This window comes from Heterocephalus glaber, unplaced genomic scaffold (genome assembly GCF_053883595.1).
Source record: "Heterocephalus glaber isolate CG9 unplaced genomic scaffold, H.glaber_assembly_v1.0 deba00001497, whole genome shotgun sequence".
Taxonomy (NCBI): Eukaryota; Metazoa; Chordata; class Mammalia; order Rodentia; family Bathyergidae; genus Heterocephalus; species Heterocephalus glaber.
The window spans coordinates 65,427,858-65,440,686 of record NW_028258320.1 but is presented as its reverse complement, the minus strand read 5'-3'; the positions used below and the strand labels follow the sequence as shown (position 1 = coordinate 65,440,686).

The following is a 12,829-nucleotide window of genomic DNA, read 5'->3' as shown; positions in this document are numbered from 1 at the left end:
TAGTTTTGAAAATTTTGTTTTTATCTATTTATTTATGTTGAGATGGGGTCTTGCTCTGTTTTTCAGACTAGTCTGGAACTCCTGGGCTCAAGTGGTCCTCCTGCCTCAGCCTCCCTGGTAGCTTGGACCACAGGCACTCACCACCACACCAACTTTAGAGTGTTTCTAATTTGAACTACAAGAAGCAGTGAATACAATATTTCAAAATTTTGAAATAAAAGTAAAACGAGAAGGAAAAATTGCTGAAGTCTTATCTACTTCAAAAAAACACTTACTAGCATTTGAACACTTCAATACTTTGGTATATATATATATTTTTTGGTACCAGGGATTGAATTTAGGACCTTGCTCTTGCAAGCCAGACGCTGGAGCCACTGAGCTAAATCCCCGGCCCTTTTGGTATATTTTTATAGTTATGGACTCGTAGAATATTTAATAATGTATGTGTTGCCAGATATGGCGCACACTTGAAATCCCACCCCTAGGGAAGGGAGGCTGAGACAGGAGGATTCTTGCAAGTTTGAGGCCAGTTTGGGCTACATAGCGAGTTGGCCAACCTTGAACTCTTGCAATCCTTCTAACTCAGCCAGCTTGCCTGGGTGCCAGCATGCCCGGCTTCCAGCCCTTTTTTATTTTTGTTTTGTTTTGTTTTGTTTGGTACCGGGGATCGAACTCGGGTCCTTGCACTTAAGCCCTTTTTTATTTTGAGACAAGTTCTTGCTAAATTAACCATTCTGGACTTGAATTTGTGATCCTCCTCCCTCAGCCTCCCAGAGTGTTGGAATTATAGGTATATGCCACTACATCCAGCTGACTGTCATGTTTTAGAGTCTTTGTTAATGGATTGTTTAGGTAATTTTCACATTTTTGCTGTTACCAGCAGCTCTGTATAAACATCTGTGAACATGTGCGTCTGTATACTTTCAGTACTTCTTAAATGTAAATTGCTGTGGGGCTGGGGATGTAGCTCAGAGGTGCCATGCCTGCCTAGCAAGCACAAGGTCCTGAATTCAATTCCTGGTTCTGCAAAAAAAAAAAATTGCAGTGAGCCAGGCACACTGGCATACACCAATAATTCCAACTACTCAAAGGCTGAGGCAGGAGGATCACACATCAAAGGCCAACATAGGCAAGTTGGTGAGGATTTATATAAAACACAAAGAAATACCCAAGCAAAACAAATACCCAGCATTGCAGGGTATGCACTTCTCCATTTTTTATTTTTTTTTATTTTTTAATTTTTTTTTGGTACTGGGGATCGAACTTGGGTCCTTCTGCTTGTGAGGCAGGCAGCAGAACCACTGAGCTAAATCCCCAGAACTCCACCTTTAAAATTTATTTATTTATTTATTTTTGTACTGGGGAATGAACTCAGGATCTTGCACTTGCAAGGCAGGCACAGTGCCACTGAGCTAAAACCCCGGACCTACTTTTCCATTTTTTAAAAATCTATTTATTTACTTATTTATTTATTTTTGAGACAGACAGGATCTCACCATGTCGTTCAGGTCGGCCTTGAACTCACTATGTAGCCCAGGCTGGCCTCAAAATCATGGTGATTCTCCTGCTTCAGTCTCCTGAGTACTGGGGTTACAGGCATGCACCATTATGCCTAGCCGCTTTTCCATTTTTATAGATACTACCAAGCTACCTTCTAAGATATCTTCATTCATATATGTCTTCTTTAAGTACATAAAACACATATCAGAGATGGGCATGATGGTTCATGCCTGTAATCCCAGCACTTGGGAGGCTGAGGCAGGAGGATTGCTGTTGGAGGCCAGCAGGAACTGCATACATAGCAAGACCCTATCTCAAAAAGCCAACAGGCACAAGGTTCTGAGTTCAAACCCCAGTACCACCAAAAAAAAGCCTAAACAAAGAAATAAATCCCACATTAAATAAAATCAAGCATTTCCTCATGAAATCAGTTGCACTGCTGCAAACTTAATATGTATTTAAAATCATGTTGTTTTCATATTAAATTCTAGAGCATCCACCTGCCTTATTATCAGGAAATTCAGTATTTTTTTTTTTGGTACTGGGGATCTAACTCGAGTCCTTCTGCTTGGGAGGCAGGTGGCAGAACCACTGAGCTAAATCCCCAGCCCCAATATATTTTTTTAATTCAATATTTCTTTTTTTTTTTTCTTTTTTTTTTTTGGTACTGGGGATCAAACTCGGGTCCTTCTGTTTGTGAGGCAGGTGGTGTCAGTAACTGAAAGTCTTTTACAGAGGTCACTCAATTTTCAATTTTTTTTGAAGACAGCGACTATGAGGAAGCAGCCCCTACCAACAGAAAAACTGCCGGCACCTTGATAAAGGACTCCCTGGCCTCCAGACTGTGAGAAATAAATTTCTGTTGTTTCTTTTTTTGTGTGTGTGTGGTACCGAGGATCGAACTTGGGTCCTGGCACTTGCGCAGCAGTCGGTGAAACCACTGAGCTAAATCCCTGGCCCAATTTCTGTTGTTTCTAAGCCACCTAGTTGATGGCATTTTGTTATAGCAGCCTGGATGGACTAAGACGTTCCAGAACCCCAGGGCTTACTTGTGAGCGAACAAGTGCTGAGAGATCATGAAGAAGCCCTGGATCTTTGCACTTCTTCTTGCTGCTGAAGCCTCAAAGATCACTGTGGAAGACTCAGTTTTCCCTACAGCCCCATCATGCTACTTGGGGAGTGAATCCTTGTGCTGGCTCTTGGGGGAGGAGGGATGATCTCCCCAATTCACTGATAAACTCCCTAAGCCAGGGCTCTTGCTCCCTCTCCCACACCCAGCCTGTCCAGGGGAATTAGCTGCCCTGGGGGAGCAGATCAGGGCTGGCTCCAAAGTGCAGCATTCCTCACGCCCCAGTACCTTCTCTCCTTGGAGGTATTGCGCTCCCCAAGGGAGCCTAGGACATTCCTTCTCCAAATCCACACACCAAAGAATGTCACTGCACATGTTTTGTACATTTTGTACATTTTTGGATGTACTTGCCATCCTAGGAAGACTATCTAGTTCAATGGTGGCAAACCTATGGCATCTGTGTTATTTATTTATTTTTTTGGTACTGGGGATTGAACTCGGGTCCTTGCGCTTGCACAGCAGGTGGCGAAACTACTGATCTAAATCCCTAGCTGTTTTTTTTTTTAAGACAAAAGATGTTCAGTACAAGGTGTTTTTTCTAAACTAAAACCTCAGTATTCGGGTTTAATTGCACTGTTGCCACTTTGCGATAAATAAATGGGTTTTGGGTTGAAGCTTGGGCACTCATCTCTAAAAGGTTCTCCAGGTGAACTCAAGGGTTCACTCCTTTACTGCAGAGAGAAGGGTTATCTTTTGTGACTCAAAGGTGATTTTTTTTCTGTTTTTTGGTACCAGAGATTGAGCTCAGGACCTTGCGCTTGCAAGGCAGGCGCCAGAACCACTGAGCTAAATCCCTGGCCCCTCAAAGGTGATATTTTTGAGCTGCTGTTTTCAAGAGAAGGGGGGAAATACCATAGAAATACAGTTTCTGGTACCCCATATGCATCTAATAAATACAAATTGCCTAAGAGTAGGTAGATTGGTTTGCTGGGCTGCTATAAAAAAGTACCACAGACTGCAAAGTTTAAACAACAGAAACTTATTTGCTCATGGTTCTGGAAGTGAGAAGTCTGAGATCAAAGTGTGCTGGCTGGTTTGGTTTCTTCTGCGGCCTCTCTACTTGGCTGGTAGCAGCCGCCTCTTTTTTTTTTTTTTTTTTTTTTTTTGGTACCAGGGATGGAACTCAGGTCCTTGCACTTGTGCAGTAGGCGGCAAAACCACTGAGCTAAATCCCCATTCTCAAGCAGCCACCTCTTCACATGGTCTTTCTTCCCTGACACACCCCCATGGTGGCTCATCTCTCTGCGTCCACTTTTCCTCTTTTTTTTTTCTTCTTTTGAGACAGGGTCTTGCTGTGTAGCCCAGGCTGGCCTCAGACTCATAGCAATCTTCCTGCCTCAGCCTTCTAAGTACTGGGATTACAGGCATGCACCACCATATCTGGCTAACTTTTCCTCTTCTTATAAAGACTCTGGTTAGATTGGTTTGGGGTCCTCACTAATGACTTCATTTCAACATAATCCCACACACACACCACCAAACACCTTAAAAGCCCTGAAATAGTCACATTCTGAGGTTCTAGGGACTAGAACTTCAACATATGAATCTTGAGGGGTCAGTTCACCAGAGCAGTAACTGAAATACACTGGGAGGCCGAGGCAGGAGGATTGCAAGTTCAAACCCAACTTGGAAATTTTAGTGATTTAATGAGATTCTGTCTCAAAATTAAAAAAAAAAAAAAAAAGCGGTGGGGGAGGGGGCGCTGCAGATGTAGCTCAATGTTGCCCTAGGTTTAACTCCCAGCATGTAAAATAATAATAATAATAATAATAATTACCTTAGTTGATTAAAAGGGTCCTATTTACCAAGGTTGTTAAAGGGACTCCACAAGAGGATCCATTTTTCTTATCAACGGCTTGCCTGTAAAACCTCTAAGGATTGCAAAGGCTAATGAAACTTGAGTGTGCCTACTTTGCTTCCAAACAGATTCTGAATCTGTCCCACTTTTCAGCTCCCTTGGACATTTTTTTTTTTTTGGTACCAGGGATCGAACTCAGGACCTTGCTCTTTCGAGGCAGGTGGCAGCACCACTGAGCTAAATCCTGGCCCTTTTTCTTTCTTTTTTTGAGACAGGGTCTCGCTACGTAGTTAAGTCTGGTCTTGAACTCACTATTAGCCCAGGGTGGCCTTGAGCTTGCAGTGATCCTCCTGCCTCAGCCTCCTGATTGCTGGGATCACAGGCGTGTGCTACCACATTCAGAAACATTAATAGGCACTCCTGACAATAGTTAAGCACAAGGAATTGAAAGGCACATTGTTCATTGTGCTGCCCTCCAGGATTTGAGTCTAACCGGAGAAACATGAGCCACACACACATCTGCATATACTCCAATGTGAAAATTGCTATCCTACCACTGTGGCCAAATGCTATTAAACCCTGGAAGAGGGAGAGAATTATTTTGTTTTGTTTGTTTGTTTTTTGAGATGAGGTCTCTCTATGTAGCCCAGGCTGGCCTCAAGCTCACAGCGATCCTCCTATTTCAACCTCCCAAATGCTGGAACCACAGGTGTGTGCTACCAAGTCTGGCCTGAGAATAGTTTTACTTGGATGCAGGGAAGAAATGCCATCTGAATCTTCATGACATCAAATTTCCCAAGGTAAAGAGCAAATAGAATGAGGAGACTTGTTCAAAATATAGCAGCACTATAATAAAGTAGGAGGGCCGGGGATTTAGCTCAGTGGTTTGGCCGCCTGCTATGCAAGTGCAAGGACCCGAGTTCAATCCCCAGTACCAAAAAAAAAAAAAATTTATATATATATAATAAAGTAGGAAAGAAGAAACAAATTTAATGTCTGTCAACAGGCAATGGAAATAATGATCTTTCATTCACAAAATATCACTCAACAGGTAAAATTACTGAAGCAGAGCTAAAATGAACTTGGATAAATCTTTTACAGAAAAACATAAAGTTGGGCACGGAATTTAGCTCAGTGGCACTGTGCCTGCCTTGCAAGCACAAGGTCCTGAGTTCGATCCCTGATTCCAAAATTAAAAAAAAAAAGAAAGAAAAACATAAAGTTGAGCAAGACAAGTAGGTACAGAAATACACTAGTGGCAGGCCACAGTGTGGGAAGCTGTGTCGCAGAGTGATCTCGAGAACTGTGGAGCCCCAGTGCTTGGGGCTGCTCCCCAGGGCTGCCCCTTGCAAGGGATCCCAGTCCGGGCCAGGGGCATCAGCTTTCAGTTTTCTCACCTGTAATGTGGGTGTTGTAACAGGACCTACACATAGAAGTAATGTGAAGGGTTTAAGGACGTGATATGAATAAAGTACAACGCCCCGCACTCAATAAAGTGAGCTATTGTTGCATTGGTGTAAAGTTTCAAGGTAAGGGGTACAGAATTTTGTGGTGTGATATATGCTAAACTTTTAAAACAGGAAAATGACATTGTCACATTTAGGATGTGGTAACCTCTGTGGTACTGAGAGGAGCAGGGGACCTAGGGAGAGTAGGCATGGCTTTAAGTTCATTTGTGCTACTTGATGCCTTTTTTTTTTGACACAGGATCTCACTGTGTTGCCCAGGTGACCTCAAACTTGCTATTCTCCTGCCTCAGCATGCCCAGGAGCTGGAATTATAGGTGGGGGCCAGGCTCACTCAATGTCTTAAACTACTAGTTGGTTTCCTTAGGGTGGGTTAAATTTATAGGAGGTCATTGTTTTGGATTATTAAACTCCTGAACTAGGCCCATCAGGCCAGACCAAAGCAGAATGGAGTCAGTCTTGCTTAAGTGCCAAGTAATCAAATTGAAGTTGGAAATGGGCCCATTTCTCCCCCAAACCAGAGACTCACAACAACCAATTAGAAGAGGCCTAGTTTAGATGAGCAACAAAGCAGACAGGGTAGGTTATCCTCTCTTTTAAGGGAAGTAATTTAGAACTGATCAATCCCCTTTTTGTTCTTCATTTCTGCTTTTTTCAGCCCTTTTCTGCCTATGAGGGCAATTTCTTCTCAGCTCAAATGTCAAGTAGATCTTTAAATTTGTTGTGATTTTGTCTTTTGATAGTTGATGTACATATATAAATACTTCATAGTGATTTTTTGCCAGTATTGGGGATTGATCTCAGGGCGTTCACAACAAGCTATATTCCCAACCACTTTTATTTTTTATTTTGAGACGAATTCTTTTTTTTTTTTTTTTTTTTTGGTACCAGGGATTGAACTCAGGTCCTTGCGCTTGCACGGCAGGCAGTGAAACCACTGAGCTAAATCCCCGGCCCTAGACAAATTCTTGGTAAGTCATGAAGTTATCCAGACTGGGCTAGAATTTATGAGCCTCCTGGCTCAGGCTCCCCAAGTGCTGGGATTACAGGTATGCACAACCATGCTCTGCTCATTGTAATTTTTTTTTTTTTTTTTTTTTTGGTACCAGGGATCAAACTCGGGACCTTGTGCTTTCAAGGCAGGCATCGGAAACACTGAGCTAAATCCCTGGCCCCTAATCTTTTTTATTTTTTATTTTAATGTAATACAAGTAGATATTAATAAAGAAAATATAAAAACACTTCTATGAAAAAATAAATTTCATAACAAAATAATTAGAGAATAACAATGGTAAGTACACCGTGTATCATAATCTTAAGAGTATATTTTCCATTGTATCATGATCTTAAAAGAGTATATTTTTTAAGAATGTGGATTCCATTCTAGAAGACTATGCAAATTATAAGAAATCTCGAGGAAATACGGATAATAAGGAGTATGTTGTTAATGAAGTTGTAGCAGGGATAAAAGAATACTTCAATGTGATGCTGGGCACTCAGCTCCTCTACAAATTTGAGAGACCACAGTACGCTGAGATCCTTGCCAATCACCCTGATGCACCCATGTCGCAGGTGTACGGAGCACCACATCTACTGAGATTATTTGTATGAATTGGAGCTATGTTGGCCTACACACCTCTGGATGAGAAGAGCCTTGCTTTACTACTGACTTATCTTCATGATTTCCTCAAGTATCTGGCGAAGAATTCAGCAACTTTGTTTAGTGCCAGTGATTATGAAGTGGCCCCTCCTGAGTACCATCGGAAAGCAGTGTGAGGCGCTCTCACTTGTGTTTGGATCTCTGTCAACATGTTTTGTTCCTAGTCCTTCTCTTGTACAAATGATGTACTTTAAAGATGTTAGTGTACAACAGAGTTGATGTTTGTTTTGATTTTAAACAGAGAAAATAAAAGGGGTCGCAGCTCCTTTTTTCTTTTTTCTTTTCATTTCAAAGTTGCTACCAGTGTATTCAATGATGGACAACAAAGAGACATGGTGTAGTGTTTTATTGCCTAGTTGACAAAGCTGCTTTTGAATGCTGGTGGTTCTATTCCTTTGACACTACGCACTTTTATAATACGTGTTAATGCTACATGACAAAATGCTCTGATTCCTAGCGCCAAAGGTCCAATTCAGTGTATATAACTGAACACACTCATCCATTTGTGCTTTTTTTTTTTTAAACGGTGCTAAAAGAGCCCATCCTTTGCAAGTCATTCATGTTGTTCCTTAGGCATTTTCTCTTTGCTCAAATTGTTGAAGAATGGTGAATTGTTTCATGCTTTTTGTATTTGTCTCTAATGCACGTTTTAACACAATAGATGCAATGCATTGTGTAGCTACAGTTTTCTGGAAAGGTCAATCTTTTAGGAATTGCTTTTCAGATCTTCAATAAATTTTTTCTTTAAATTTCAAAAAAAAAAGCATATTTTTAATTGTTATACCTTTTTTGCATAAAAATTTTTTTTTTGCATAAAATATTTTAACTATTACCAAAGTATCGGACACTCGGTATTATTTTGAACAATTTCTTCCTATTTCACAATATCTATTATACATTTTGACTTTTATTTATACTTTCAGTTTCTCACACAAGAGAAACAATGTGGTATTTACATGTGTGTTCAATTTATTTCACTTAAGAATATAGTGTCAAGGTGCATCCATTTGCCTAGAAATGTCTCAAGTTTATCCTTCTTTATGGCTGAGTAGTACTCCATTATCTATTTTTTTTAAAACCCATGACTTTTTTATCCATTCATTAGTTGATGAGCATCTGGATTGTTTCCAAGATTTAACTATTACAAACAGTGCTGCTATAAACATGAGTGCGCACATATATTGCTGTGGTATGATGCTTTTAATTCTTTTGGGAAGATTCCTAGAAGGGTAAAAGCTGGGTCAAATGGCTACTCCAATCCTAGTTTTTTGAGGCATCTCCACACCAATTTCCACAGTGGTTGCACCAGACTAAACTCCCACCAACAGTGGAGAAGGGTTCCTTTCTCCTTACAGGCTCACCAGCATTTGTTATTGGTTTATTTATTTATTTATGGTGGTACAGGGGATCGAACTCAGGACCTTGTGCTTGGGAGGCCGGCACAGCACCACTGAGCTAAGTCCCCAGCCCTGGTTGATTTATTGATAATAGCCATTCTTGGGCAGGGGATTTAGCTCAGTGGTTCTGGCGCCTGCCTCAAAAGCGCAAGGTCCTAAGCTGGATCCCTGGTACCAAAATAAAAGACAATACCCATTCTTTCTGGAGTGAGATGAAATCTCAGTATTGTTTTAATTTGCATTTCTTGAATGACCAGTGATTTTAAACATTTTTTCACGTTTTTATCTGCTGTTTGTACTTCTTCATCTGAGAAGTGTGTATTCATCTCAGATGGCTATTCTTGGATTGGGTCTTTACATTTGGGAGAGTCTGGTTTTTTTCAGTTCTTTATATGTTCTAGATATTAGTCCTTTGTCTGAGAAAACTGGCTAAATTTTTTTTCCCCACTCTGTGGGCTGTCTTTTCACTTTGTGATTTCTTTTTTTTTTTTTTTTTGGCACTGGGGATTGAACTTGGGTCCTTGCGCTTGCGAAGCGAAGCCACTCAGCTAAATCCCCAGCCCTTCACTCTGTGATTTCTTTTGCTGTGCTAAAGCTTTTTAGTAAGATCAGATCTTTGTAGTTGATTCTTTGTAGCATTTCCTGTGTGATCAGGGTTTTGTTCATGAAGTCTTTGCCTACTCCTGTGTTCTGATGAGTTCTACCTATTCTCTCTTCCAGCAGATTTAGTGTTTCTGTTTTCTTTTTTTTTTTGTACTGGAGATTGAACTCAGGACCTTGCACTTGTGAGGCAGGCAGCAGAACCACCGACCTAAATCCCTGGCCCTGTTTGTTTTAGTATTTAGTTTTTGATTTTGATTTTAGTTCAGTGCATGGTGAGAGACATGGGTCTAGTTTTAGTCTTTGGCATGTAGAAAGCAACGGCGACTTCTTGTCCATGTAGTCTGCTCGTAGTGCATCATTGCAACCTATGATGCATTACACAAATCCAGGTCCCTTTATTATCAAGTGCACATGTTATTCATGCCTTCTGTTTGTGCTCTGATTGGTCATTCAGCAATAAGTCTCCAGTTCATTTGTTTACATAGGCGTTCACCTCTCCTGCAAAGGGGCCCAAGGTATTTACAAATAATTATAATTTATATTATCATTTAAGTATTAATATCAATACTATTATTTAATTATATATTAACATTATTTTATAATTCAATGTATCTGTCATTTGTAACAGATGCACTTTAAATGCATCCATCTGGCTGATGATCTTAACAGGGACTTATTTTTGTGGCAGGGCTTATATTATGAGCATCCCGAAAAATCATGCTAGGGCTTATTTTCCAGATCGGTCTTTTTTGAGGAAATACAGTAACATCCTGCACGTTTTGTTGTGTTCATTGAGCTTGTCACTCTGAGCTGTATTATGTATTTTACACAATTGTCCGTCTCTCCCACTCTCAATCAACTGTGGCCAATACATACTAGGTCCTCGGTTTATTTATTGTTTTTGGCATTCAATTTTTTTCTTTTTTGATTGTATTCGATTTTGGAATGGCTGAGTGAATGAATGAATGGAGACCTCAATTTTCAGGAATTTAGGGCCATACTTTTTTTTTTTTTTGGTACCAGGGATCCAACTCAGGACCTTGCGCTTTCGAGGCAGGCGGTGACACCACTGAGCTAAATCCCAGGCCCCATGTGCCGTGCTTTTTTGACCCAGACTAGGGTCAAATAAGGAATAAGAATAAGGAAATAAGAAAAAAAGGGAAATTGGACTGGGTTGAGAAGGCGGATGAAGACTTCGATTAGAGACCTGGACTTGTCGCGTGAAGGAGGTTTCAGTGGGAGTGGGCACTAGCCTAAATCTAGGCCAGCAGCCCTAGAAGGAAGTCCGAGCGAGGCAGGGCAGGGCCTCCAGGAAGGGGCGGGACTTGGATATGGGTGGGGCCCGAGGAGGGCCGGACGGGGTCGCGGGCGGGGCCTGGGGTGGGCGGGGCCTGCGGCGGGAGCTGAAGCTGCGCGCGGCGGCGGAAGATGGCTGCGGCCGAGGCGGGGGACACTCAGCTGTTGCTCGGAGTGGGGCTGATCGGTGAGAACGCAGGCGCCTTGCTCTCCAGGGCCGCACCCAGTTCCGCCCCCGCACCTCCTGGGTCCTGGGCGCGGTCTGCGTGCTGAGGCGCGACGCCCTCGGTGTGGGGCCTGGGCTGGGGGCGGTGGGCCCGGCCTCCTCGGCGCGGGGACCCGCCCGCCGCCTGGCCGGTCCTCCCGCGGCGGCGTCTGGGGCCTTGCCCGGCCGGAGGCTGCGGTACACGGGGGTGCCCGGCGGGACCCCGGGTCTGGGTTCCGAGGCTCCGGCGACTGCGCGAGTCTGGCGGGGCGGGGAGGGAGCGGGATTGGTCCCGCCGGGCGGCCGCCTCGGAGCGCAGGGAACCGCGTGACCGCCCGGCCGGCTGGGTTGCAGCGCGTAGTGCACGACTGTTCCCCGCTTACCGCTCCCCGAGTGGGTGAATAGGAAAAGTCAGACGGAGGCCCGGGGTGTCATTTATTCAGGACACACGGTAGGAAGTGGTAGAGCCAGGATTGGGACCCCGGCAGCATAGTCCCTGACCGCCACTCCTACCAGTGGAGAGCTCCAGCACCCTAAGCTCGAGCTCTGGAGTTCCTGCATAATCACACTTGGGACCTGTTCGGGTCGGGTCGAGGAACTCATGGGTGAGGAAGTTCGTCGGGAGCCCCAGGCAGCCCAGAGTGTGTTCGTGAGCCGTGCGCAGTGCTTCGTGGTGGGTGGATATTTCGAAGAACCATCTGTCTGTAGGTGACAGGAAGCACCAGGTGGCTTGAATGAATGAAAGTCTGTCGGTTCCCTTTGAAAAATTTTTACTCTCCTGAGATTTAACACACTCCTAAATTGTCTTTCTATCCCTTAGATGTACAGGAACATTGCTTAGGCTTAGTAAACCGAGAAAAATGCTAATCATTTTTCAGTGTCTCAAAGAAGTGCATTTATATGGAAAAGTCTTCCTGTATGCATTTCTAGTGTGATTGAAAAACAAAACCTGCATCAAAGCAAAACCTAAGTACATCAGGCTTCTTAGTTTTGCCAGAAGGTACAATTAATTAAGGCTGAGTTAAAATCTGACCTCAGTAACAGCGAAGAAAAGGATAACTATGATTGTATTTTTTTAATTCAGTGCGTTTTAATTTTTCATATTGTGCATTTTGAAAGGATTTATTTCAAATAAAAGGGGGGTGATGATATATCTGCAGTCCCAGCTACTTTGAAGGCTGAAGCAGGAGGGTTACTTGAGCCTAGGAGTTGGGCCTAGGAGTTTAAAGACAGCCTGGGCAACATAGCCAGATCCCTATTTCCTAAAAAATTAAAACAAGGTCGGGGATGTAGCTTAGTGGCATTGCTCCTGCCTGGCAAGTGCAAGGTCCTGAGTTCCATTCCCAGGGTGGGGGGGGCAGATTTAAAAAGAGGGGAGAGTTGGGTATGGTGGCTGAGGCAGGAGGATCACCTTAAGTTCAAGACCAACCTGAGCTACATAGTGAGTTCAAGGGCAACCTGAACTATATATAGCCAGACCCTGTCTCAAAAAAAAAAAAAAGGAAGGGGGGTGGGGTGGGATCCTTACCTCGAATGAAACAAGGAAGACCAGGTGATAATTATTGAAGCTCGGGGAATTCACTTTATTATTCTCTCTACTTTTATATGATTGATAGTTTCCATAATGAAAGAGCATTTTTTATTTTAGTTTTTTGAGGAGGCGGGTTTTGAGACGGTCTGGCTGTATAGCTCAGGCTGGCCTTGAACTCACTATGTATCCCAGCCTGGCCTGGAACTCATGAACTTCTGATAGTCAGACCTCCTGCCTCAGACTG

General features: G+C 43.0%; 1 protein-coding gene across 4 annotated transcripts in view; it reads left to right on the top strand.

The window, feature by feature from the left end:
- The first annotated feature begins 10,931 nt into the window (after nucleotides 1-10,931).
- Nucleotides 10,932-12,829, top strand: part of Dennd10 (DENN domain containing 10) — a 34,723-nt gene continuing 32,825 nt past the window's right edge. For 3 of the 4 annotated variants that reach the window (XM_021253341.2, XM_021253342.2, XM_004838833.3), the window contains exon 1: nucleotides 10,932-11,036. In XM_021253341.2, the coding sequence (XP_021109000.1) occupies nucleotides 10,982-11,036 (55 nt within the window). In that variant the 5' untranslated portion in view covers nucleotides 10,932-10,981. Of the gene's footprint in view, nucleotides 11,037-12,260; nucleotides 12,276-12,829 lie in introns of all 4 variants that reach the window. The other variant, XM_087185242.1, reaches the window with a different exon arrangement.